The sequence below is a fragment of the Rhinopithecus roxellana genome, chromosome 11 (assembly GCF_007565055.1).
Source record: "Rhinopithecus roxellana isolate Shanxi Qingling chromosome 11, ASM756505v1, whole genome shotgun sequence".
NCBI lineage: Eukaryota > Metazoa > Chordata > Mammalia > Primates > Cercopithecidae > Rhinopithecus > Rhinopithecus roxellana.
The window spans coordinates 15,493,002-15,517,923 of NC_044559.1; the positions used below are offsets into that span (position 1 = coordinate 15,493,002).

Here is a 24,922-nt window from a genome sequence, read left to right on the forward strand (position 1 = left end):
TGCAAATCTTCTAGCTAAGAAATTAATGTGGGCCAGGCACGGTGGCTCACGCCTATAATCCCAGCACTTTGGGAGGCTGAGACGGGTGGATCACGAGGTCAGGAGATCGAGACCATCCTGGCTAACACGGTGAAACCCTGTTTCACCTACTAAGAAATACAAAACCCTACTAAGAAATACAAAAAATTAGCAAGGCGAGGTGGCGGGCGCCTGTAGTCCCAGCCACTCCGGAGGCTGAGGCAGGAGAATGGTGTGAACCCAGGGGGGGAGTGGAGCTTGCAGTGAGCCGAGATTGTGCCACTGCATTCCAGCCTGGGCAACAGAGCGAGACTCCGTCTCAAAAAAAAAAAAGAAATTAATGTGAAAGTCTTAGAAGCCAGCAATCACAGAACTGCTTGTACAAACCAGGACCCATCACATTCTTATAGATAAATAGCCTCTATTGAAGATAAGCTCTTAATGAAAGATCGATCATAAAGCACAGAGGGAATGAACCACCAAGAGGGAGAGGCAGCAGACCCAACAGACATGAGGGTTAGTCTCCCAAGATCTGTTTGAAAGTATGGGAGAAATTATAAAATAAGGGCCTAAAATAATGAAGGCACAAAGAGAAGGCATAGAAACCATAGTGAAAGAATAGGACACCATAAAGAAAGAACGGGCCGATGTGAAAAAGAATCAAATAGAACTTGTGTAAGGAAAAAACATAGTCATTGAAAATAAGTCTTCTTAGTCTAGTTAAACAGGAGGTTAGACATAGCTGAAGAGAATTTATGAACTGGAAGCTAGAACTGAGAAGGTTAACCTGCAATGGCGATGTTTTACACCTGCAAGTTTTACATCAAACTTTTATTTATTCTGCCACTGATAATGAGGGTGAGAGTTCTTCTGATTCATGTTAGAGAACTGTTAAGTGAAGCGATGCCTCCTCTGATTGAGCCTTGCAACCTTTATTGTGGTCAAAGTCTGCAACTTCCTGTTCTTTCTCTCGTTAAGGGCGAATCACCAGGATTTTCAGCTGAGAAATTTAAGAATAATTGAACCTCACGAGGTGACACACTCAGGAGACACAGGTGTGGAAACAGGTAATAATTTTGTCTGGAAATTAGATGGAACATCTGTAAAGGATTTTAGATCTCCACCCCAACCCCAGGTTGGGTGAGAAAAGAGGGAAAGGAATTAGTAATAGATCATGACTGGGTGTGAGTATCTGGAAGTTAAAAACCATTTTGTTTTTTGGCTTCCTAAGTGGTTGGTTACTGTTTCTATATATTTACCATTTTTTAGAGAATTTCAACTTTTTTTTTTTTTCATTTTCCATTTTTGTTGGGGTGGTGGTGGTGGAGTAGGAGATAGGTTATTATTGAAAATGTTCTGTATTTCTCTAGTATAGTCCTTTATTGATTATCTTAGAAATTAGCTTTCAATTTTGATCATAAGATTGCAAAATGAGAAAAGCTTATACTATATTATTGTGCTTTATAAATTGAGTGTGCATTTAGGAAAGTCTTTTTGGGAAATATTTCTTGGCTGTCCCTTCTCCCTAGAACTGGTGAATTGTCTGATGGGTTACCAGAAACCTGAATTCTGAAAAGTTGTGTATTACTGTATTTCTATCCCATGTAAGCCAGTACTGTTGTACCGACTACTCAGGAAAACCACTTTTTTTTTTTTTTTTTAAGCTGACTGAAAAATTGATGTCTTTTTTTTTTTTTTTGAGATGGAGTCTCGCTCTGTCACCCAGGCTGGAGTGCAGTGGCGCAATCTTGGCTCACTGCAAGCTCTGCCTCCCAGGTTCACGCCATTCTCCTGCCTCAGCCTCCCGAGTAGCTGGGACTACAGGCGCCCGTCACCATGCCCGGCTAATTTTTTGTATTTTTAGTAGAGATGGTGTTTCACCATGTTAGCCAGGATGGTCTTGATCTCCTGACCTCGTGATCCGCCCGCCTTGGCCTCCCAAAGTGTTGGGATTACAGGCGTGAGCCACCGCACCCGGCCTGAAAAATTGATCTCTTAAAGTATATAAGAAACCATGCCTATCTAATCTCTGTTTGGAAAAGCAATGCTATAATTGCATGCAATTTTAGATCCTTTTTCTTTAAAAAATATAGATGTATCCCACACGGTTTGGACCATATTAGGAGGTAGCAGAGGAAGGAGGAAAAAGAAAGTAAAGAAAGGAAAAACGTGATGGAATCATCAAACTTGGAATTGGAAGATAACTTCTTTTTCTTTTTGTAATGTATGAGGAAATAGAGGTTAGGAAGCTTCAGTTGCCTGAGGTTGTAGATCCCAGTTGGAAACTGGAGCTCACTTGTTTTGCCTGTGTGGGTCTTAGAACACTTTAAGCCTCTGTTATTCCCCCAGATAATATGGTGTAATAGAGCATGGACTTGGGAATTGCGTAGACCTTGAGTCTTGGTTCCTGATGATCCGGCTGACTTGGGCAAGTACTTAACTCCTTTTAACTCCTGTTCCTTTATGTGTAAAATGAGAATAGTGAAACCTGCCTTGGAGAATTGTTGTGAGAATTAGCCACTAATATATGTAAATCCCTTAGCCTTCCCTCAGCTGTGCAACAGAGAAACCAACCACTACCTCTAAAGCTATGGATGCTGAAAGAGCATCTATGCCTGTGTTAAGGTGCTGAAATTGGAGTAAATGGCCCCTTCCATTCTTATGATGAGACATGTGGGAATTCCAGCTGGTGCTTCAGATCCAGATTCAAATATTTCTTGAGCTCCTGCAGTGTATTAGATGCTGTGCATGGTGCTTTCACACACGTTATCATGTTTAGTTTGCCTGGCCGCCAGTGAGATAAGTATGGTGTGCTTTTTATATACAATCAGTGAAAAATCTTGTTTGTGATAAAGGCTGAAGTTGTGGGAGCTTATTTCTAAAAGCAGACCTATATATGCAAGACTTTTTTTTTTTTTTTTTTTTTTTTTTTTTTGAGACGGAGTCTTGCTCTGTCGCCCGGGCTGGAGTGCAGTGGCCGGATCTCAGCTCACTGCAAGCTCCGCCTCCCGGGTTCACGCCATTCTCCTGGCTCAGCCTCCCGAGTAGCTGGGACTACAGGCGCCCGCCACCTCGCCCGGCTAGTTTTTTGTATTTTTAGTAGAGACGGGGTTTCACCGGGTTAGCCAGGATGGTCTTGATCTCCTGACCTCGTGATCCGCCCGTCTCGGCCTCCCAAAGTGCTGGGATTACAGGCTTGAGCCACCGCGCCTGGCTATGCAAGACTTTTAAGTGAGTCATTCTTTGTAAGGCATAGTTTGAAAATATCTGGCAGTGTATGGGCTAATGTTTCATCCTGGACTAGGCCTGTTGCTCTTGGCTTCCTACTTTCCTGCACACTTTGCTTAGCTCTTGACTGTTTCTAACATTTCTGAAAAGTCATAGGATGTGGAATGAGCAGATGTCATAATACAGCACCTTGCAAGAGCCTGTCACTGAAGATTCATTACTGTTCATTGAGTCTGAAAAAATCATACACACGATGTTGTGAATTTGATTTAGCCATCTTCAAGTGAGCGTATGTATATGTTAGTTATAGATACATGGATACAGAGATGACATCATCCCTACCTTCAGGAGAAGTTGTATGTACACCTATTACACGATTTATCACATTGCATTTATGGTTAGTTGTACGTCTAACTCTAATAACATTAAACATTTACATGACGTTTGTTATTTGCCAGGTACTGTTTCTAAGTGCATACGTATAGTAACTCATTTACTCCTTATTACAAATTACGAGGGTCATCAGCTACAACTTTCACTTCCTCCATCTTGGCTGCCTTTTCAACCAGTGCCACCTTAATGGCTAGGACTTATATAATTGCACCAATTTTGTTCTCTCCTTAGCTCCAGCTGCTCACACATTCAGTCACTTTCATCACCTGTTTTCCTTGTGGCTACAGCTGCCTCAGCCACCAGGGCCCACTGTATTCACTTCAGTGGTAGCTGCCTCACTGCCTCAGTCATTGCCTGTTGCTGTTTTCTTCACCTTCACTGTTGCTGCCACCGCCCCTTACCACATCCTAACTGTTGGTTATGGCATTGGGACTTCTTTCATCATGTCTGATATTGATGATAAAGAAGTAGTTGCATTTCACCCAGAACATGAATGTGATGGGCCTGAAGGATGAGGAAGTAGGAAGAGGGAAAGTGTTGAGTGTCGATGGGGGCAGGTAGCATTGTGGAGGGGAGTGGCAGTGAGACTGATGAGGCTCATGATTCTGTGGGGGTCTGATCCACCAGTCACCAGGGGAAACGTGATGATATGATGGTGGTGGTGATGAAGGTTGGAATGTGGAAATGAGGAGGCAGGTTGTGATGACCGGGAAGCAGAGGATGTTTTTGAACAGCTCCAGTTTGTTTTTGTTGGTTTTTTAGTTTGCAGTTGAAGATTTTGTGCTCATCATTGGTTGGGTTAACTTTATTGATGAAGTTAGTGACTGATAATATTGATACTATAATCAGTACTAAACATCCAGTAGTGCCACCAAAATCCTTAAGTCAGAATGTACCTAAATGGAAGGCACATTCTATAAAGAAATAAATGATCTTGAAAGAAAGTATATTGGACTCTTACATTTTTGCATTTTAAAACTTCTGAAGCCAAGGATGTACTCCAGACCAGTTAAGTCAGATGTTCCCCAGATAGTCCTAATGCGCAGCCAGTGTTGAAGTCCTGCTCTAAGGAAAGCTTTGTTTTTGCTTGACTGTTTTTAAGAATGATAACTTGCCGGGCGCGGTGGCTCAAGCCTGTAATCCCAGCACTTTGGGAGGCCGAGACGGGCAGATCACGAGGTCAGGAGATCGAGACCATCCTGGCTAACCCGGTGAAACCCCGTCTCTACTAAAAAATACAAAAAACTAGCCGGGCGAGGTGGCGGGCGCCTATAGTCCCAGCTACTCGGGAGGCTGAGGCAGGAGAATGGCGTAAACCCGGGAGGTGGAGCTTGCAGTGAGCTGAGATCTGGCCACTGCACTCCAGACCGGGCGACAGAGCGAGACTCCGCCTCAAAAGAAAAAAAAAAAAAAAAAAAAGAATGATAACTTGCTCAGAAATATGATTTGAGGCCGGGCGCGGTGGCTCAAGCCTGTAATCCCAGCACTTTGGGAGGCCGAGGCGGGTGGATCACGAGGTCAGGAGATCGAGACCAACCTGGCTAACATGGTGAAACCCCGTCTCTACTAAAAATACAAAAAAAACTAGCCAGGCGTGGTGGCGGGCGCCTGTAGTCCCAGCTACTCTGGAGGCTGAGGCAGGAGAATGGCGTGAACCCGGGAGGCGGAGCTTGCAGTGAGCCAAGATCGCGCCACTGCACTCCAGCCTGGGCGACACAGTGAGACTCCGTCTCAAAAAAAAAAAAAGAAATATGATTTGAAATCACAATAAATCTATTCTGAAGCTCCTGAAAGAGATCAGAGTAAAATTTTTAGATGCTGGCAAGCTTGTGAGATCACGATGGGCTTTATTTTCAACCCCCAGTGGAGGTGTTGACATATAAACTTGGATCAGACCAGATACTTCTGATCCCTTTTTCTCTGATAGGTGAGAAGTTATAGGCTCAGTAGATTAGACAAAAGGAAAGGATAGCTGGATGCAGTGGTGTGTATCTGTAGTCCCAATTACTTGGGAGGCTGAGGTGGGAGGATCACTTGAGCCCAGGAGTCCAGCCTGGACAATGTAGTAAGACCCTGTCTCCCCTCAGAAAAAAAAAAAAGAATGCCCCTCTGAACAATATTCAGAAGCAGCTGTAACACAAGGAACATGGATGTGCTTGAATTATGAGGACAGTTTCCATTGACTCTTCCTTTGAGTACTTCTCTCTTCTGAGACTCCTGAAGTTGAGTCCTAGGGCCTGCTGTTGAAGTTGCCCTTGCTGCAGATGGTAAGTGAGGCACTTTTTCTAGCTCAAGATCAGTATGGTACCCCATAGGGGATTCTGTTGGAGATAACCATAACAAGTGAGGCATAGAAGCCTAAGGTGCTGGTGATGATGAAAAGGAAGAAGCAAATGAGTATGCTAAAGAAAAAGATCCAAAAAGGACCTATGCCCAGCAGGGTTTAAGCTATAGTAAGTCAGGATGTCAGTCCTTGAAGATCACCTCATGTAATTGCCTTGATTTAACTCTCCATTACTTACAGAGTTGTATGTTACAATGTTTTTGATTAAGTAATTTTTTTTTTTTGAGGCGGAGTCTCACTCTGTCGCCCAGGCTGGAGTGCAGTGGCGTGATCTCGGCTCACTGCAAGCTCTGCCTCCCAGGTTCATGCCATTCTCCTGCCTCAGCCTCCTGAATAGCTGGGACTACAGGCGCCCACCACCATGCCCGGCTAATTTTTTTGTATTTTTAGTGGAGACGGGATTTCACCATGTTAGGCAGGATGGTCTTGAACTCCTGACCTTGTGATCCGCCCGCCTTGGCCTCCCAAAGTGCTGGGATTACAGGCGTGAGCTGCTGCGCCCGTCCAAATATGTTTATTTGTTAAAAAATGAGTTGGCAAACTCCAAAACACCAAAAACACCAAATGAGTTGAAATCTTATGTCCACCTAAAACCTGCACACAGATGCAGCTTTATTCATGGTTACCAGAACCTGGAAACAACCAATATGTCCTTCAGCAGGTGAATGGATAAATGGTGGTACATCCAGACAATGGAGTATTATTCAGGGCTAAAGAAATGAGCTATCAAGCAATAAAAGACATGGAGGAACCTTAAATGCATATTCCTTTTTTTTTTGTTTTTGAGACAGAGTTTTGCTCTTGTTGCCTAGGCTGGAGTGCAATGGTGCAATCTTGGCTCACCACCACCTCTGCTTCCTGGGTTCAAGCAATTCTCCTGCCTCAGCCTTCCGAGTAGCTAGGATTACACACATGTGCCACTATGCCCAGCTAATTTTGTATTTTTAGTAGAGATGGGGTTTCTCTATGTTGGTCAGGCTGGGCTTGAACTCCCGACCTCAGGTGATCCGCCCGCCTTGGCCTCCCAAAGTGCTGGGATTACAGGTGTGAGCCACCGTGCCTGGCTTAAATGCATATTCTTTTTTTTTTTTTTTTTTTTCAGACAGAGTCTCGTTCTGTCGCCCAGGCTGGAGCGCAGTGGCCGGATCTCAGTTCACTGCAAGCTGTGCCTCCCGGATTTATGCTATTCTGCTGCCTCAGCCCCCCGAGTAGCTGGGACTACAGGCGCCCGCCACCTCGCCCGGCTAGTTTTTGTATTTTTAGTAGAGACGGGGTTTCACCGTGTTAGCCAGGATGGTCTCGATCTCCTGACCTCGTGATCCGCCCGTCTCGGCCTCCCAAAGTGCTGGGATTACAGGCTTGAGCCACCGCGCCCGGCCTGAGGTTGTTTTTTTAATGTAGACATAGGACTACAGCTATGATGTTTATCAGAACATTAACTAATATCAGTGATTGTTGAGAAAAGGTCTTTTTGAAGAACCAACTAAAGTAGTTAAGTCAGCGTGCATCATCTGTGCCTCCACTTAGTGAGTACAAGAGACTATCCCTGACTATAGATATAGATGAAACAAGTTTACGAATTTCTAGTAGGACCACAGTTAACATCTTTTACATTTCATTTTAATTAGTTTTATATTTCTATTCCTATTTGTATTTTCTTTTTTTTTTTGAGACGGAGTCTCGCTCTGTCACCCAGGCTGGAGTGCAGCGGCCGGATCTCAGCTCACTGCAAGCTCCGCCTCCCGGGTTCCCGCCATTCTTCTGCCTCAGCCTCCCGAGTAGCTGGGACTACAAGCGCAGCCACCTCGCCCGGCTAGTTTGTTGTATTTTTTAGTAGAGACGGGGTTTCACCATATTAGCCAGGACGGTCTCGATCTCCTGACCTCGTGATCCGCCCGTCTCAGCCTCCCAAAGTGCTGGGATTACAGGCTTGAGCCACCGCGCCCGGCCCTATTTGTATTTTCTAAAGCTGGTGATTCCAGCTCTGGTTTTATTTAAATGGTAGACTCCCCTGGAGCCTTGGAACTTCGTTTGAAAACCTTGAGTCTCATCCACTCTCGCCATAGTTTAGATGAAGTATTGAGACAGAGTCTGCCTCTGTTGCCTAGAGCTGCAGTACAGTGGCCTGATCCTGGCTCACTGCAAGCTCTGCCTCCCGGGTTCACGCCATTCTCCTGCCTCAGCCTCCCAAGTAGCTGGGACTACAGGCGCCTGCCACCACGTCCGGCTAATTTTTTTGTATTTTTGGTAGAGACGGGGTTTCACTGTGTTGGCCAGGATGGTCTTGATCTCCTGACCTCGTGATCCACCCGCCTCGGCCTCCCAAAGTGCTGGGATTACAGGCATGAGCCACCGCACCTGGCCACTCCCACCATACTTTAAAAGAGGAGAACAGAGCATTGAGGCCCTGGCCCCCTTCTCCCTTGCACAGCTGGTTGGTAGCAGGTATTCACTAGAAGATAAGACTTTTGACTCCTAGTGGACGGAACTTTCTTCTCTAAATCTGTAGCTGGGTATTTAACAAAAGGTTTATAAAACATACTTCTTTTAAAGCAGTCAAATTTAAAAAGCAGAAAAATACAAGAAGACAATAATCACTCCAAATTTACTTATTCAAAGGTAACCACTCTTAACACTTGGGTCACTGTCCTTATAGAAACTTCTCTCTGCATATATACATACACAATTTTAAATAAGAACAATCTATATGTTTTTCTTTTTGTTATCTTTTTTGTTGTTGTTGTTGTTTGTTTTTTTTTTGAGATGGAGTCTTAGTCTTTCGTCAGGCTGGAGTGCAGTGGTGTGGTCTCAGGTCACTGCAACCTCCGCCTCCTGAGTGCAAGCGATCCTGCCTCAGCTTCTGGAGTAGCTGGGACTACAGGCACGTGCCACCACACCTGGCTAATTTTTTATATTTTTGTAGAGATGGGATTTCACCATATTGGCCAGGATGGTCTCGATCTCCTGACCTTGTGATCTGCCTGCTTTGGCCTCTCCTAAAGTGCTGGGATTACAGGCGTGAGCCACCTTACCTGGCCTGTCATCTGTTTTTAATCACCCACAAGTGTTCTCTAGGTATCTTTCCAAATCAAATATGTAAGTCTATGTAATTCTTTTCTAGGTCTGTGTAATTTGTAATGAGTACACAGTATACTGTTGTATGTATTATAGTTTAACTATTAACTATAAAATCATACACTTCTCCTGTTTTTTTCTACCATAAACAAAGATAAACACCTAAATTTCTGTATACTTGTTTATCTCCTATTCATGAGTGAAGTCCTAGGAGTGAAAGCGGTAACCAGTCAATTTGAAAGTGGTTAGTAACTAAACTTTTCTGGCCACAAATGGCTATTTGGAGGTAGTATTTAAGAACTGTGAACATTGGTGTTTCTGGCAGCTTTGGTCTCGGTCTGGTGGTGGGGTGGTCAGTTTGAAGACCTAACTGGGAGTGGGTCAGAACATGGAAGGCACTTCTCTCTGTGGCCCACTTTGAACTGGACATTGAATTGCAAGGGGCAGGTGGGTTTTGAAATAAACTCTCCTGTTGTTGCAGACAGCAGAATGCCTCCAAAGGTGACTTCAGAGCTGCTTCGGCAGCTGAGACAAGCCATGAGGAACTCTGAGTATGTGACTGAACCGATCCAGGCCTACATCATCCCATCGGGAGATGCTCATCAGGTACTGCGTGGAAATGGGCTGTGATGGAACTCCTCAGCCTCTCCTTTCTTTTCAGTCTGTTTTTTTGCCCAACCCTAATGCAGTTTGTAGGATTCTAATTGTCAACCCACAACCAGGGCCACAACCAGGCCTTTCCAGGGCTTGCTATGGGGATCTGTGTCCAGTAGGTCTCACTGAATGCTTGTGGATTGGCCCTGGGTTCCTTGATTCCAGTGACTTAGCCATCTTTCAATGAAGAATTAGTGGGCAAATTAAGGGACAGAAGTTCTAGAACTTTCTGTTGCTGGCATACTCCACATCTCCTCTGCCACACTCTGTTCCTAGCAGAATTGTTTGCCCTGTCTTTCTTTTGCCCAATCCAGGAGAGTTGGAGAGGCAGAGACCTCGTGTGATAGGGTTGACGGGCAGTAGGGTAAAAGGATTCTAGGATCCAGTGTGAGGTCATTGAGTCAGCAAGTGTTTGAGTGCTTACACTGTGGTTATGGTGCCGTGGGGTTCAAAGATGAACTTAAGGTTGAATGTCTGCTCTCACTGGGGTTATGGTTTAGTGAGAGATGAAATAATATAAGAGTGCTATTCTTCCACAGAATCATCTGTAAGTATAGTTTTCCCAGCCTTTGCTTATGTATAAGGCCCTACCCATCTCAGGTATTAGACATGATACAGAGATGAGAATTGTTCCTGGTTTTAAGAAGCATATAGCTTAATAATGGAGTTGAGATGTACATGCACATACCTGTATTGTAAAATGTGGTAAGTGTGATCAAGAAAATTTGGACAGAAGGCTGTGGAAGTTTGAGGGCGAGAGGGGAAGATGATAAAGAGCTTCATGGCGCAGGGGAGGCATTTGAATTGGACCTTGAAGGATGGGTGGAGTTTGGGTAAATAGAGGGATGGGGTGGAGAAGGAGGAAAGAGGTTCTAGGTAAAAGTATTAGTGGCAGTGAAGGCAAGAAACAGGGGAAGCTTCGAGTGCTTTTCAGAAACAATGGGACAGGTTTCCCTGGCAAGAGACCAGGGAAGTAAAAAGCAGTAGTGGGAGATAAAACTGTTGTTACAGGATTCTTCAGTTGCAGGTTATAGAAACTGCCTTGAGATACCTTGATCAATAAAAATGCTTTTATAAGGATTCAAGGGCAGAACCACCATATTGGCACAATGCCAGATTGTGAATGGTGCTCTCAGAGTTATGCATGTCAGGGCCTCAGATAGGGTGTCTTGTGGAACCTGAGGGCAATAATGCAGCAGGCCTTCAAGAAGAACTGGGACGGGAGAGTTTTCAGGTCTTGCTGCATATCAGTTTCTTTTTTTCAGCCAACTGGGTGGGTCGTATAAACCTGACAACACCTACATTTATATCTTTTCCTCTCTTACTTTCAAAATACCAGATTGAGCTAGAACCTTAATCCCCCAAATTCAAAGTCCAGGGTGAGAACTTGATTGGTATATGTAGCAACTTGGTTCTGTATGGTCCTGGTTACTCTGTGTGTGTGCACGTGCGCGTGTCTGTGTGTCTGTGTCTGTGTGTCTGTGTCTGTGTGTGTATCTGTGTGATGTCAGACATCACTAATGGGGGTCCACCAGTCCACCATAATGGAGGGGGTGGTAGATAAGGGTATTTCTGTAAGTTGAGCAAGATTCCAAAACATGTCCATACTGGCTGGCTGACTTCTTGCCTCTCCCCAGAGGTCCTAGTCTACATGATTGCGACAGTGTCAGGCCTGTGTTAACCTGGGGACAACTCAACCACAAGATTGGATCTCTGCCTGGAGACATGGATTTCTAGCCTTAGGAGCAAATGAAGGGCTTGAAATGAATAACCAAGGGGATTGGATGTTTGAGGCAATGGTATGAAGTTTAGGATACTTTGATGTTTAGAACAGTGTTCCCCAAACTGTGTTCTTCAGTATTCCTGTTGTGTCTTGTAAGATGCTCTACAAAAAAATATATTGGTTAGTTGAAAAAATAATGAAATGAGCTGAACAGCGTTTTTTTATTGTGGTAAAAAATGTATAATATGACATTTATTTTGATCATTTAAAAATGTACAATACTGTAGCGTTAACTACATGCACGTATTTTTTTTTTTTTTTTGAGACAGTGTCTCGCTGTGTCGCCCAGGCTGGAGTGCAGTGGCCAGATCTCAGCTCACTGCAAGCTCTGCCTCCCGGGTTTATGCCATTCTCCTGCCTCAGCCTCCCGAGTAGCTGAGACTACAGGTGCCCACCACCTCGCCCGGCTAGTTTTTTTTTTTTTTTGAGACGGAGTCTTGCCCAGGCTGGAGTGCAGTGGCCGGCTCTCAGCTCACTGCAAGCTCCGCCTCCCGGGTTCACGCCATTCTCCTGTCTCAGCCTCCCGAGTAGCTGGGACTACAGGCGCCCGCCTCGTCGCCCGGCTAGTTTTTTGTATTTTTTAGTAGAGACGGGGTTTCACCGTATTAGCCAGGATGGTCTCGATCTCCTGACCTCGTGATCCGCCCGTCTCGGCCTCCCAAAGTGCTGGGATTACAGGCTTGAGCCACCGCGCCCGGCCGTTTTTTTGTATTTTTTTTTTTTTTTTTTTGAGGTGGAGTCTCGCTCTGTCGCCCGGACTGGAGTGCAGTGGCCAGATCTCAGCTCACTGCAAGCTCCGCCTCCCGGGTTTGTGCCATTCTCCTGCCTCAGCCTCCCGAGTAGCTGGGACTACAGGCGCCCACCACCTCGCCCGGCTAGTTTTTGTATTTTTAGTAGAGACGGGGTTTCACCGTGTTAGCCAGGATGGTCTCGATCTCCTGACCTCGTGATCCGCCCGTCTCGGCCTCCCAAAGTGCTGGGATTACAGGCTTGAGCCAGTGCGCCCGGCCTACATGCACATATTGTTGTGCAACAGATCTCTAGAACTTTTTCATCTTGCAAAACTGAAACTGTATATCCATTAAACAGCTCCTCCCAGTCTCTCTTCTCCCCTTCTATCCCTGGCAACCACCATTCTACTTTCTCTTTCTAAGATTTTGCTGGGCCAGTCATGGTGGCTCACGCCTGTAATCCCAGCACTTTGGGAGGCCGAGGCAGGCGGATCATGAGGTCAGGAGTTGGAGACCAGCCTGATCAACATGGTGAAACCCCAGTCTCTACTAAAAATACAAAAATTAACCAGGTGTGCTGGCGCATGCCTGTAATCCCTCCACTTAGGAGGCTGAGGCAGGAGAATTTGCTTGATCCTGAGAGGCGGAGGTTGCAGTGAGCCAGCCGAGATTGCGCCACTGTACTCCAGCCTGGGTGACAGAGCGAGATTCCGTCTCAAAAAAAGTTTGCCTACTTTAGATAACGCATGTAATTGGAATCATGCAGTATTTGTCTTTTTGTGACTGGCTTATTTCACTTAGCATAGTGCCCAAGGTTCATCCATGTTGTAACGTATGACAGGATTTCTTTCTTTTATAAGGCTGAATAATATTCCATTTTATTTAGAGACTTTTTTTTTTTTAACCTGTTCTGTGGATGGTCATTTCAGTTTTTTCCACCTGTTGGCTATTGTGAGCAATGAACATGGGTTTGCAAATATCTTTTTGAGATCCTGTTTTCCATTCTTTTGGATATATGCCCACAAGTGAGATTGCCAGATCATATGATCCTTCTATTTGTAATTTCTGGGGGAGCTTCCATACTGTTTTCCACAGCACCTGTACTATTTTGCATTCCCACCGGTGGTGCACAGGGATTCCAGTTCTTCCACTTCCTCACCAACACTCGTTATTTTTTGTTTTGTTGTGAGGTGATGGCTCATTGTAGATTTGATTTGTATTACCTGATGATTAGTGTTGTTGAGTATCTTTTCATATGCTTTTTGGTCCCATTTGTATATTTTGTTTGGAGAAAATGTTTATTCAAGTCCTTTGCCCCTGTGAGTTTCATAGCTGCAGGACTTCTCAGGGCCTTTAATATGCTGATGTGCACTCTGTACCTCTAAGGAGGGGATAAAGTATTCAACTTTTTGTGGACTTAAATGTCCATGGAATTTTCCTAGTTATTTCAGGGGTGGGGTGGGAGAATCTAGTGTTCCATGGAATACCTTTATGTGTTGTTCTGTGATAGCACTTTTCATCTGATGATGGGTCTTGCATGTAGAGGTGGATGAAGGGAGAGGTCAGAGTGAGAGGTATATTCAGGCACCAGCTCACTGGCTGTTCAGCCTGGCAGAATATAGGAAAAGTAGAATATCAAGCTGGAAGCAGGGTGGTGGCATGTGAGGAGGCCATGAGGCTGGGTACATAACTGTTAAATTTAGTAGGCAGTGGGAAGGTGAGGATAGACTTGGTGAGGTTCATCTGTGTTCTTTAGAATAGACAAATAAGATTGATCAACTTCAGGCTGGGTATGGTGGCTCATGCCTGTAATCCGAGCATTTTGGAAGGCTGAGGCAGGCCGATCACCTGAGGTCAGGAGTTCGAAACCAGGCTGGTTAACATGGTGAAACCCCGTCTCTGCCAAAAATACAAAAATTAGCTGGGTATGGTGGCTCATGCCTGTAGTCCTGACTACTTGGGAGGCTGTGGTGGGAGAATCACTTGAACCTGGGAGTGGAGGTTGCAGTGAGCTGAGATCATGCCACTGCGCTCCAGCCTAGGCGACAGAGCAAGATCCTGTCTCAAAAAGCAAAAAAAAAAAAAACAAAAAAACAACAAAGTTTGACCAACTTCATATGAAGCAAAGTATCATCTTGACCAAGGACTGGATGAGTAAGTAGGCTGGCCACTGTGATTTGGGCCTGAGTTATGGTAGGAGTTATAGGTAGCAGAGGAGCTGGGCACTCCCCTGTTTAAGAAGGGCAGACCATTGCTTTGTCTTCAAGGAATTTTGTTTTTTCTTTGGGCCCCTCTGATGAGCTCTTCCTTGTTTCCTGTCAGTCCCAGGCCTCAGCCTTTGGATGTGGGCTTCATGTCACATGGATTCTCTGCTGGACTCACCAGTGGCATTTTTAATTTGCTGCCCTTCAAGCATTGGACAGTTGCCTTAGGCCAATTTGATTGCAGTCACCCTATTAGTGTTGAGCAGATGATGGTTCCTGCAACTGGAGCACGTTATGATTATGTAGCAGTTGGTTTGGCCAGTTCTGTAAGTCCCCTGGCACAGTTGTCTGAAATTGGGGCCCCCCTCCGAAAGGGTTCTCACAGGCCGTCATGGAACCCCAGCTGAAGACTCCTTAATAGCTCTACTATTTGTGAATCTTCACCTCCAGGGGAGGCCTCAGTATACAGAAAGATTCGACCAGCTTATGTAACTTGAATTAAAAGTGGAAGGTTTCTGGTTAAGGGTGTGTTGGAAGCTTTGTAGTCTTTGTATTTCAGTTTCAGTTTTCTTTTGCCTGGAGTTAGGATATTATCTGTGTGTTTACTGGTAGGAGACACCGACATCTTGTAGCTAAGTCAAGTTCATCTTGATGTTCTTGGTTCTGGGTGCTGTTCCTTTTCCAGCTTTTTTTGTTTGTTTGGTTGGTTATCATAAAGCTGATTTTTGGATACCCTGACTGATACTTAAAAATGTTCTATCTTTGACAGTAGGTGTGGCCTAATACACCCAAAGCAATTCCTTCTGGGAGTGGCAGTGAGGCCATCCAAGCCACAGGGTATGTTCTAGGCTTTCCCTCAGCTCTTTATCTCCTGCTAATGATCCTGCAATATCCGAATTAGATGGCTTTTCCCTCCATGAGGAAACTGAGGCTTTAATCCCAGACAGATGTGTTTTCTAGCAACATCCTGAAAATACAGAATGTGTCAAGCTTGCTTGGTGTTAGCTGTTGCTCTTATTGCAGAAGTTGCTGTTTAGACTTCGCACTCTTACATTTTTTGCACTCTTGCTGTCCTTCCATCTTCATCACCCCTCTCCACTTTTTCTTTTATAATCTCCACTGTCATTTCTACTGCTGTAGCTTAGCTGTCTGTCTTACGTATGTGGGGAGGTTGTGTTTTGTTTGCATGTTTTCTGACTGCTGCTCAGGGCTAGGTCCTGGGGCAAATGACTGCTACTTGGGGCCAGGTCCTGGGGCAAATGCAGAGGGCAGGTAGTTAGCATCTAGGTAAGTGTATGAGCTCTAGAGCCTCTCTGGGTTCAGATGCCAGATTTGCCACTTACTAGTTGCTTGACATCAGGCAAGTTACATGAAATTCTGAAGTGTCAGTTAAACTTTCTGGGTCTCAGTTTTTGTATTCTCAAAAAGGAGATTGTGACAGTATGTACCGCATGGGCTATTGTTAAGATGAAATGAGTTCATACTGTAGATGTGAATGCTTGAAGCACTTGAATGCTTGCAGCTTCAACGCTTGATGTCACCTGAAAAGTCTCATCATATTAGCTGCAGCTGTTGTTGTTATTATTACTGTTGTAGAGACGAATGAAATTCCTTTTGAAGAGATTAAAGAATAGGTAAGCCACAGTCATAAATGCAAACACAAAAAGAAATTGGTGCATGTCATGTGAAAGGACCTCATTTGCACTGTCTGGTAGAAATCCATGAGATACATATGTAATATTAAATGTTCTCGTAGACACATTAAAGTAAAAGAGCAGTGAAATTAATTTTAACAGCATATTAATCCAACATATCCAAAATATTATTTTAGCACATCATCATTATAAAAATTATTAAGAAGATACTTTACATTCCTTTTTATGCTGAAATTTCAAATATGGGAAGTATGGCCGGACGCGGTGGCTCAAGCCTGTAATCCCAGCACTTTGGGAGGCCGAGACGGGCGGATCACGAGGTCAGGAGATCGAGACCATCCTGGCTAACCCGGTGAAACCCCGTCTCTACTAAAAAATACAAAAAACTAGCCGGGTGAGGTGGTGGGCGCCTGTAGTCCCAGCTACTCGGGAGGCTGAGGCAGGAGAATGGCGTAAACCCGGGAGGCGGAGCTTTCAGTGAGCTGAGATCCGGCCACTGCACTCCAGCTTGGGCGACAGAGCGAGACTCCGTCTCAAAAAAAAAACAAAAACAAAAACAAATATGGGAAGTATTTTACATTTCCAAAACTGTGCAGTTTGAATGTGAAATTTTCATTGGAAATATTTGATCTGTGTTTAGATTTCATAAAACTAACAGTTGAAAAGGTGGACTCACATACCCAAGTTTTTCTAAACCTACTTAAAAGTTTTCCAGTAACTGAATCTTGAATATCAGTTTTTAAATTTGTATTTCAATTTATTAAAGTGAAATAAAATTAAGTATTCTGTTTCTCAGTCACAACAGCCACATTTCAAGTTCTTAGACACATGTGGCTGGTGGCAACTGTAATGTAAGTTTACTTAAAGTGTGAACTGAATTCAAAGGTGACAGTATTTTAAGCTGGCAGGATCAAGGAAGTCTTCATGGAGGAAGTAGGATTTAAATCGGGACGTGAACGGGTAGAATTTGGATGTATGGAAAGAGGGAGAGAAGTACAAGAAATACCATGGATATCTTTTTATTTTTTATACTTTAAGTTCTAGGGTACATGAGCACAACATGCAGGTTTGTTACACATGTATACATGTGCCATGTTGGTGTGCTGCACCTGTTAACTTGTCGTTTACCTTAGGTATATCTCCTAATGCTATATCCCTCCCCCATCCCCCACCTTGTGACAGACCCCGGTGTGTGATGTTCCTCACTCTGTCTCCAAGTTATCTCATTGTTCAGTTCCCACCTGTGAGTGAGAACATGCTGTGTTTGGTTTTCTGTCCTTGCGATAGTTTGCTGAGAGTGATGGTTTCCAGCTTCATCCATGTCCCTACAAAGGACATGAACTCATCCTTTTTTATGGCTGCATAGAATTCCATGGTGTATATGTGCCACATTTTCTTAATCCAGTCTATCATTGATGGACATTTGGGTTGGTTCCAAGTCTTTGCTATTGTGAATAGTGCCACAACAAACATACGTGTGCATGTGTCTTTATAGCAGCATGATTTATAAATCCTTTGGGTATATACCCAGTAATAGGATGGCTGGGTCAAATGGTAAGAAATACCATGGATGTCTATGGAATTAGGAGAACATGCATGACAATAAGCTTGAAGAAGAAAGGAAAACAGGGGCCTGATTAAGACTATCCGTGAGTTACCCCCGACTGGTCATGGTTGTTTTTGACCACGAGAATCAGGATTTTAGAGTGACATGATCAGAAGGAGCAGTGTTTAGTATGGATTGGAGAAAGGAGACTCTGGGAATTGAGAAACCTGTTAGGCCTTGCAGGATCTCATAGTTGGGGTAAAGAGGGCCTGGACTTGGGTACTGGGGTTAGGAGCAGAGAGGAGGGGTAGGATTTGGAGAAGTAGTAGAACCTGGATTAAATGTGGACCTTGCAGGCACGTGGCAGAGGGGATTGGGAAGGTTTGAAGCCTGAGAGTGTTTATGGTATCACCAACAGAAAGAAATGGGTTCCTTGTTTTAGTTCCTGTGGAGAAGAGAGACATAATTGGGGTGACTCTGTTAAGTGGGACTCTGGATCCTTGCTGTGATTGTGAGAACAAGAAGGAAGGGCTGGCTTCATGTGTGACCTGCCATAGCAGTCTCCTCAGTAATAGAGAGGCTGCTATTCCCTGCGGCTCTTGTTCCTAATTGTTTCGTTTCAGGGTAAATTCTGGGTTGATGGAGTTTCTCCTACGGTTGGGGAGGGGAGGGTGTTGGAGAAGTGAAGGGGAATCTTGAATTCTGTCCTTTGTGTACTTTCCAAAACACAAATATACACACCCACACACTGTTCCCTGCTAGAGAGAAAACGTACCTCAAATGCATAATTACGCAAGGACTTGGCACTCCAGTGGTCTGCTTCTCTCTGTCCTCTGTAACTCTTAAGGGTTTCTTATTTTTAAACTCAGAACAAGGGTTGTGGTATTAGGGTTGTGGATTAATGAGCTTGGGCCCTGGGGGACTTTTTAAGCAAGGGATTGTCTGTTCTCTCTGGTACAGACATGGATACTTTCATGTACCATCCTAGTCATATATCAGGATTTGTGGTCACCACTTGCCTCAAACCAGGAGAATCCTTGGTTGGAGTCACAGCTGTGCCAGCACTGCCTTTTAGAAATCCTGATTCCTCATTTTCCTCATCTGTAAGACCCCATATTATGTTGTTGGGCTTGGCTTAGTCAAAGGGTGATGTTTTGTCAGGGACTGACTCTGCCAGTGTGAATTTTTGGCTTTGTTTATGGTTCCTCCTCCTGGAAGACGTGAATCAGATTTTCCTAAACTCTTTGGACCCTACTCCTTTCTCCTGGAGTCAGCTTCCTGTTTTGTTTTGTATTTCATAAATAGGCTTTCTCTTGGGGTGGGGTTAATGATTTTTATCCCACAGTGATTTTATCGGTTGTGTTAGAATAATGCTAGCTGTGGTAACACATCTCGAAGTTTCAGTGGCCTGGTATTGTAAAGGCTTATTTCTTATTTCATGTAGCAGTATAGAGTGGGTGTTCCTGGTTGGTGGGGGACTTCTCTCTACCTTGAGGGAAAGTGATTCAGGGATCCAGGCTCTTTCCATCCCATAGTGCCATCATTTTAGCTGGTGGAAGGGGAAAGGGATGGACAGGGCACACTCATTTGTAAGAGCCCTGACCCAGGCATCACCTCTTACCCACATTTCATTGGTAAGAGTCAGTCATGTGACCTCACCTCAATGTAAGGAGGCGTGGGAATGAAGGCCTGGCTGGGCAGCTACTTTCCAGTGACTCTTCTACACTAAGGAAGGAGCATGAATCTTTGGACAGCTGTCAGTTTTTCCCACATACCCTGACTTGGTTTATTTAGGAGAGAAAAATATGCCAAAAACTTACATTTGGAAACAAGGAGTCTACATCTCCATTCACAGCCTAACCTTTGGTACTTCCTGTGGACCGATGGCCCTTTATTCATTCAGTTTCATTTTTCTTGAGAACCTTGTATGTTTGAGGCACAGTGCCAGGCTCATGACTGGTGGGAGAACAGGGTCAGGGAGGGGGAAAGATGTCACCCTAATGTGGACTCTAGTAACTTTAGTCGTGCTTATCTTGGCAGTCAGCTGTCAGCTTTACTTGGCAAGTTCCATCTCCATGTGACCAGCCATGTTGATCCCTCTTCTTAAAACCCAGCTCTGGTCATGTCACCACCCTCTCTTCAACTTTTAGTGTCTCTCTAGAACTTGCAGGATAAAGTTCAAGCCTCTTAGTGTGATATTTGAGGTCTTTGACTATTTGTCTTCAGACGGCCTTTACAGACATCTCTGCAGCTGCTGCCTTGAACTTCTTGCCCCTGCCATTAGGCTAATTGGCCTCTCGCCTCTTGCCTCTTGCTTCTCGGCCTTGTCACACCTTTCCCTTTCTCTGGACTGTTTTCCTGCTCTCTTCATCTGTCCTTGGTGGCCCAGTCAAACCTCTGAGCTTGGCCTGATGGATCTAAGGCACATCTGAGCATCCTTTAAACTGTAGCAAATACCACACTGCATATTCAGCATAGTTTATATGGCTGTTTATTAGTGTTAATGTTTCATGGAGTATCTGTCTAAAATTGCTGATTGTCTACTTCGAGAAGATAGTTTCTTATGTTTGCTGTAGAGTCAAGCTTGGTGCAGTACCTAGCAATAAGTGCTGCTGTTCATCAGATGTTCGGCATGCACTAATTGCTTTATGTCACACCTCAACCCTTCAAGGTGGGTATTATTTTCATCCCCATTTTACAGATGAGGAAGTTGAGCCCCAGGTTCACCCAGCTAGTAAGTGGGGAACCAGGCTTGAACAGAATTCTAACTGCTGGTTGTAGGAGATGTCTATTATGTGGCTGATGAAGGTAGAGGTAAGTGCAGCATACACCTTGTATTCCTTGTTCCCTCAGAATTTATAATTCAGTTGTGGGACTCGATGTGTACAACTTCTCTACAAAATTAAAAGAGGTTGCTTGGCAGCTTGGAAGGGTATGGGCTTTCAAAAGTCAGACCTGAGGCTGGGTACAGTGGCTCATGCTTGTAATCCCAGCACTTTGGGAAGTAGAGGTGGGTGGATCACTTGAAGTCAGGAGTTCGAGACCAGCCTGACCAACATGGCAACACCCTGTCTCTACTAAAAATGCCAAAATTAGCTGAGTGTGGTGGCGGGCGCCTGTAATCCCAGCTACTTGGGAGGCTGAGGCACGAGAATTGCGTGAACCTGGGAAGTAGAGGTTGTAGTGAGCCCAGATTGTGCCACTGCACTTCAGCCCAGGCGACAAAGCAAGACTCCATCTTTAAAAAAAAAAAAAAAAAAAAGTCAGACTTGAGTTAAGATTTTACTGTGGTGTTACCTTGGGGAAGTTAGTTATTTTTCTAAGCTTCATTTTTTTCATCTGTAGATTGGCGAGGGAGGATACCTTCCAGAACTGCTATGAGGATTAGAATGAGAGGAAATTAATACAGTTATTGACTAGTAGGTGTTGAGACAATAATAAACAATACAGACTAAATAATCTTAGCTAACATTATTTGTCAACATTACCCAAGGTAGGGTATGGATAAGTGCCAACGTGGATGGTCCTATAAAATTCAGAGATGTGGGAGCCTCTGAAAGCTGAAGTGGGTCAGTCAGCTTCATGGAAGAGGGGGCACATGAACCAGATTTTTGAGAGATGACTAGCTTTTTTTTTTTTTTTGTAGTTTACGGATGCTTTATTTGGCTATGTATTGTTTATATTGTTGGAATTAGATGCCAACATTTAAAAATTGGGTAGTTTCTCATGAACCCACATTTCTAGCTTCTTCTGAAATATTGAAGACTGGCAACACATGGCCTGCATTTCAGAAATCACAGCTGAGTAGGAGCTGCTGTCTTTAGAAAAGACATCCTTTGTCCTGTACCCTGAGGTATTTGAGTTTGAAACCCCATTTATAATCCCTTACGATCTTTTCTCCCTTAGATAATGTGTTAGTTTCCTATCACTGCTATAACAAATTACCACAGTGACTTAAAACAAATTTATTCTCTTATGGTTCTGGAGGTCTGAAGTCTAAAATGGGTGAGCAGGGCTATGTTACTTCTGCAGGCTCCAGGGAGAGTCCATTTCCTTGTCTTTTCCAGTTTCTAGAGGCCACCTGCATTCCTTGGCTAATGGTCCCTTCCTCCATCTTCATAGAGATGGTTGAGGTTTTAACTGGATGTGGGGAAAAGCTTCATGTCTCCTTCTGCTTGTTCATTTATAATACAAATGTGGATTGAGGATCTACTGTGTGTCACCTGTGCTGAGTGCAGGAACAGTGACAAGACAGATACCCTGATCTCATGGAACTTACATGCTTGGGGGTAAGATGGGGCTTGAGGAACAAGACAATAAAAATGTAAAAAGTTCATTAAGAAGAGAAACATTGCCCAGCATGGTGGCTTATGCCTGTAATCCTAGCACTTTGGGAGACCAAGGCAGGCTGATCACTTTAGCCCAGAAGTTCGAGACCAGCCTGGCAATGTGGTAAAACCCCGTTTCTACAAAAAAAGCAAAAACAAAACAAAACAAAAAAACACAGGGGGTGTATCCCTGCTGTAGCCCCAGCTAGTCAGAAGATTGAGGTGGGAGGATTGCTTGAACCTGACAGGTCAAGGATATAATGAACCATAATTGTGTCACCACACTTCAGCTAGGATAACAGGAGGAGATCCTGTCTCCCCCGCCCCCCCCCCCCCAAAAAAAGGGCAAATATCTAGAGTATGTGTGAGCTATACAGAGACTTAAAAGTGGCTGGGTGGCTATTATAGCTGGGTAGTACAGGTAGGTCTCTCTGTAGAGGTGACATGTGATCTCAAGTATAATGATGAGAAGGACCTAGCCATGCCGTGATCAGAAAGACTTTTATAGGCACAAGGAAGCTCATGTGCCAAGGCCCTGAGGCAGGAATGAGCTCAGGATATGCAAAGAGCAGAAAGGAGGTGGGTGTGGCTGGAGCATGGTGAATGGGAGCAGAGCTGCAAGAGGACTGGCAAAGTCAGAGTACCTTGACTGGGCCAGAGTTTGGATTTTATCTTAAATATTATAGGAAGCCATTGGAGGGTTTTAAGGAGGTTGCTAACATGATCTTAGATATTTGGAAAAGCTCACTCTGAGTGTATGTGCAGAGTGGATTGTAGGGGCGGTAGTCCAGGTAGAGATGATGGAGGCTTGGACTGAGTGCTGCTGTTAGAAATGGAGAGAAGTGGGTGGTTTTGAGAAAAAGCCAGCAGCTGTGCTTCTTTGTTCCTTTTTCCTAGCATGCTACAGCTTTGGTTTATTTTGGGCCCTATGCTGTGCTCTGAGGAGACCGCCCCTGGGCGTTGCCAGCTTCATGCCTGGGAGAAGGAGAGTGACAGTCCTGGGCACAGTGCTTGTCTGGCTTCTGCATAGCCTGTCAGTGTGGAGGTGATGCTGTGGCCAGCCTTGCTCAGCGATGTCTTTCTGGAATGTTGACCACTTAGGTCATGTCTGGACATTCTTACCCCAGACCTTGTCTCCATCCCAAACTAAACATGTCCATTTGCTGTTAATTCCACCTCCCTTTGGAGGAACTCTTTCCTTGCCTTTGCTGATGGAGAAGTCTAGCTAACCTGCGGATCTTCCATCTCTCCCAAGCTTGCCCAGAAAGGGATGGGGCATCCCTAGAGTGCTGTGTCCCTGAGTGGAAGAGTTCACCTGGGCTCAGACCTGCACTGCGTTCTCTGCCAGCCGTTGCCAGTATGTTCACCCTGTGTCACGGGTTGAAGAGCCCCAAGCCCATGGAGTCATGTTGTTGGTGGAGAGTGCCCTCACTGTGTATTCCCCATTGTGCGCAGTGATTTTTAGCACAAGAGTTATTTTTAACTTAGTTTTCCCAGCCCCTTAGATGCCTTGTCACTGTTTAGGAAGAAGAGATTAATAATATCTCTTCCATTGCATATGTGCAGCACTTTCCGGTTTCTGGTGAGTTTTCAAAGACATTAACTTACTGTTTCTTACAAGAGTCCCAGGAGACATGTGGGCCACCCTTCCTCCCCCATTGTTACTTTTTAATAAAAAGTCTTGCACACAGTGATTACTGGGTTAATAAACACAGGAGGATTCTGCAGTTCTAAACGATGCTGGTGGCCATTTCTTTCTATTTCCTTAGTGCTGTTGACTGAATGTTCCTTTATGCTTTAGGAATAAAATGTGCTTGCTGTTGCATTTAGCAATCTGAAATGACCTGTCTTAGAGATGAGGAAATGAGGCTGAGAGAGCTGCCAGGACTTGTTGCAGACTATGCAGCTGGGCCTGGGCTAGAGGGCAGGTGGCGCAGAGCTGCTTTATCCTGCCATTGCGGTTCTCTATGCTGAACCTTCTGGTATCTCCCTGGAGGCTGGTTTGAGACTGTGATTGCTGGTGCCGTGGTGAAAGAGGCAGTTCTTTTTATTTTTTTTATTTTTTGAGACAATGTCTCACTCTGTTGCCTAGGCTGGAATACAGTGGCGCAATCACGCCTCACTGTGCAGCCTCAACCTCCCGGGCTCAGATTATCCTCCCACCTCAGCCTCCTGAATAGCTGGCACTACAGGCACGTGCCACCGTGCCTGGCTAATTTTTGTATTTTTTGTAGAGATGAGGTTTCACCATGCTTTCAGGCTGGTCTCGAGTTCCTGGGCTCAAGCAGTCCTGCCACCTCAGCCGCCCAAAGTGCCAGGATTACAGGCATGAGCCACTGTGCCCGGCTGAAAGGGGTAGTTCTTAACCATATTGCAGGAAAGGAACATGAGGGCCTTTTCCCCCTACATCACGTTGACTGTCCTAAAAATGCCTTGGGTCTGGCCAGCAGCCCCATTCCCTACCCCGAACTTTCTTAACCTTGCCAGGTCCTTTGGCTTGGGAGAATCCTGATAACTGCAGAAGGAGCAGCAGCTCTGTACTCAGGCAGGCGTGGCTTTGGATCCTGGCCTACCATTAACTTGTCAGTGGGCAGGTTACTTAAAGATTCTCTCTTTGAACCTTAGTTTTCTCGTTTGCTATTGGTCTTATCCTAGAGAGTGATAAGGGTGAGAGATAAAGTGTCATGCATTGGCAGCCTGGCATAGGGCTTCAGAGTCCAGACTCTGGAGTTGACTGCCTAGGTTCAAATCCTGCCTCTGCTACTTAATTAGCTGTGTGATTTCGGGCAAGTTACTTAAACTCTCTGTGCCTCACTGGCTATTACCAGAAGTTGCACACTTTGACTTGTACCCTTTGCTTAGGCATAAGAATTTCTTACTTTCTTCACTCCCTAACCCCCTTACATACAGAAGCAAAGGGATTATCAGCCGAGAAGACCTTGGTTTTGGACGTGACATTTTAT

At 44.7% G+C, this 24,922-nt stretch overlaps 1 protein-coding gene across 2 annotated transcripts in view; it reads left to right on the top strand.

The window, feature by feature from the left end:
* Positions 1 to 916: 916 nt before the first annotated feature.
* The window catches only part of XPNPEP1 (X-prolyl aminopeptidase 1), a 53,572-nt gene continuing 29,566 nt past the window's right edge, over positions 917 to 24,922 (top strand). The window contains exons 1-2 of one of the 2 annotated variants that reach the window (XM_030940725.1): positions 917 to 1,085; positions 9,540 to 9,664. In XM_030940725.1, coding sequence (XP_030796585.1) covers positions 9,548 to 9,664 — 117 coding nt within the window. In that variant the 5' untranslated portion in view covers positions 917 to 1,085; positions 9,540 to 9,547. The remainder of the gene's footprint in view (positions 1,086 to 9,539; positions 9,665 to 24,922) is intronic. The other variant, XM_030940731.1, reaches the window with a different exon arrangement.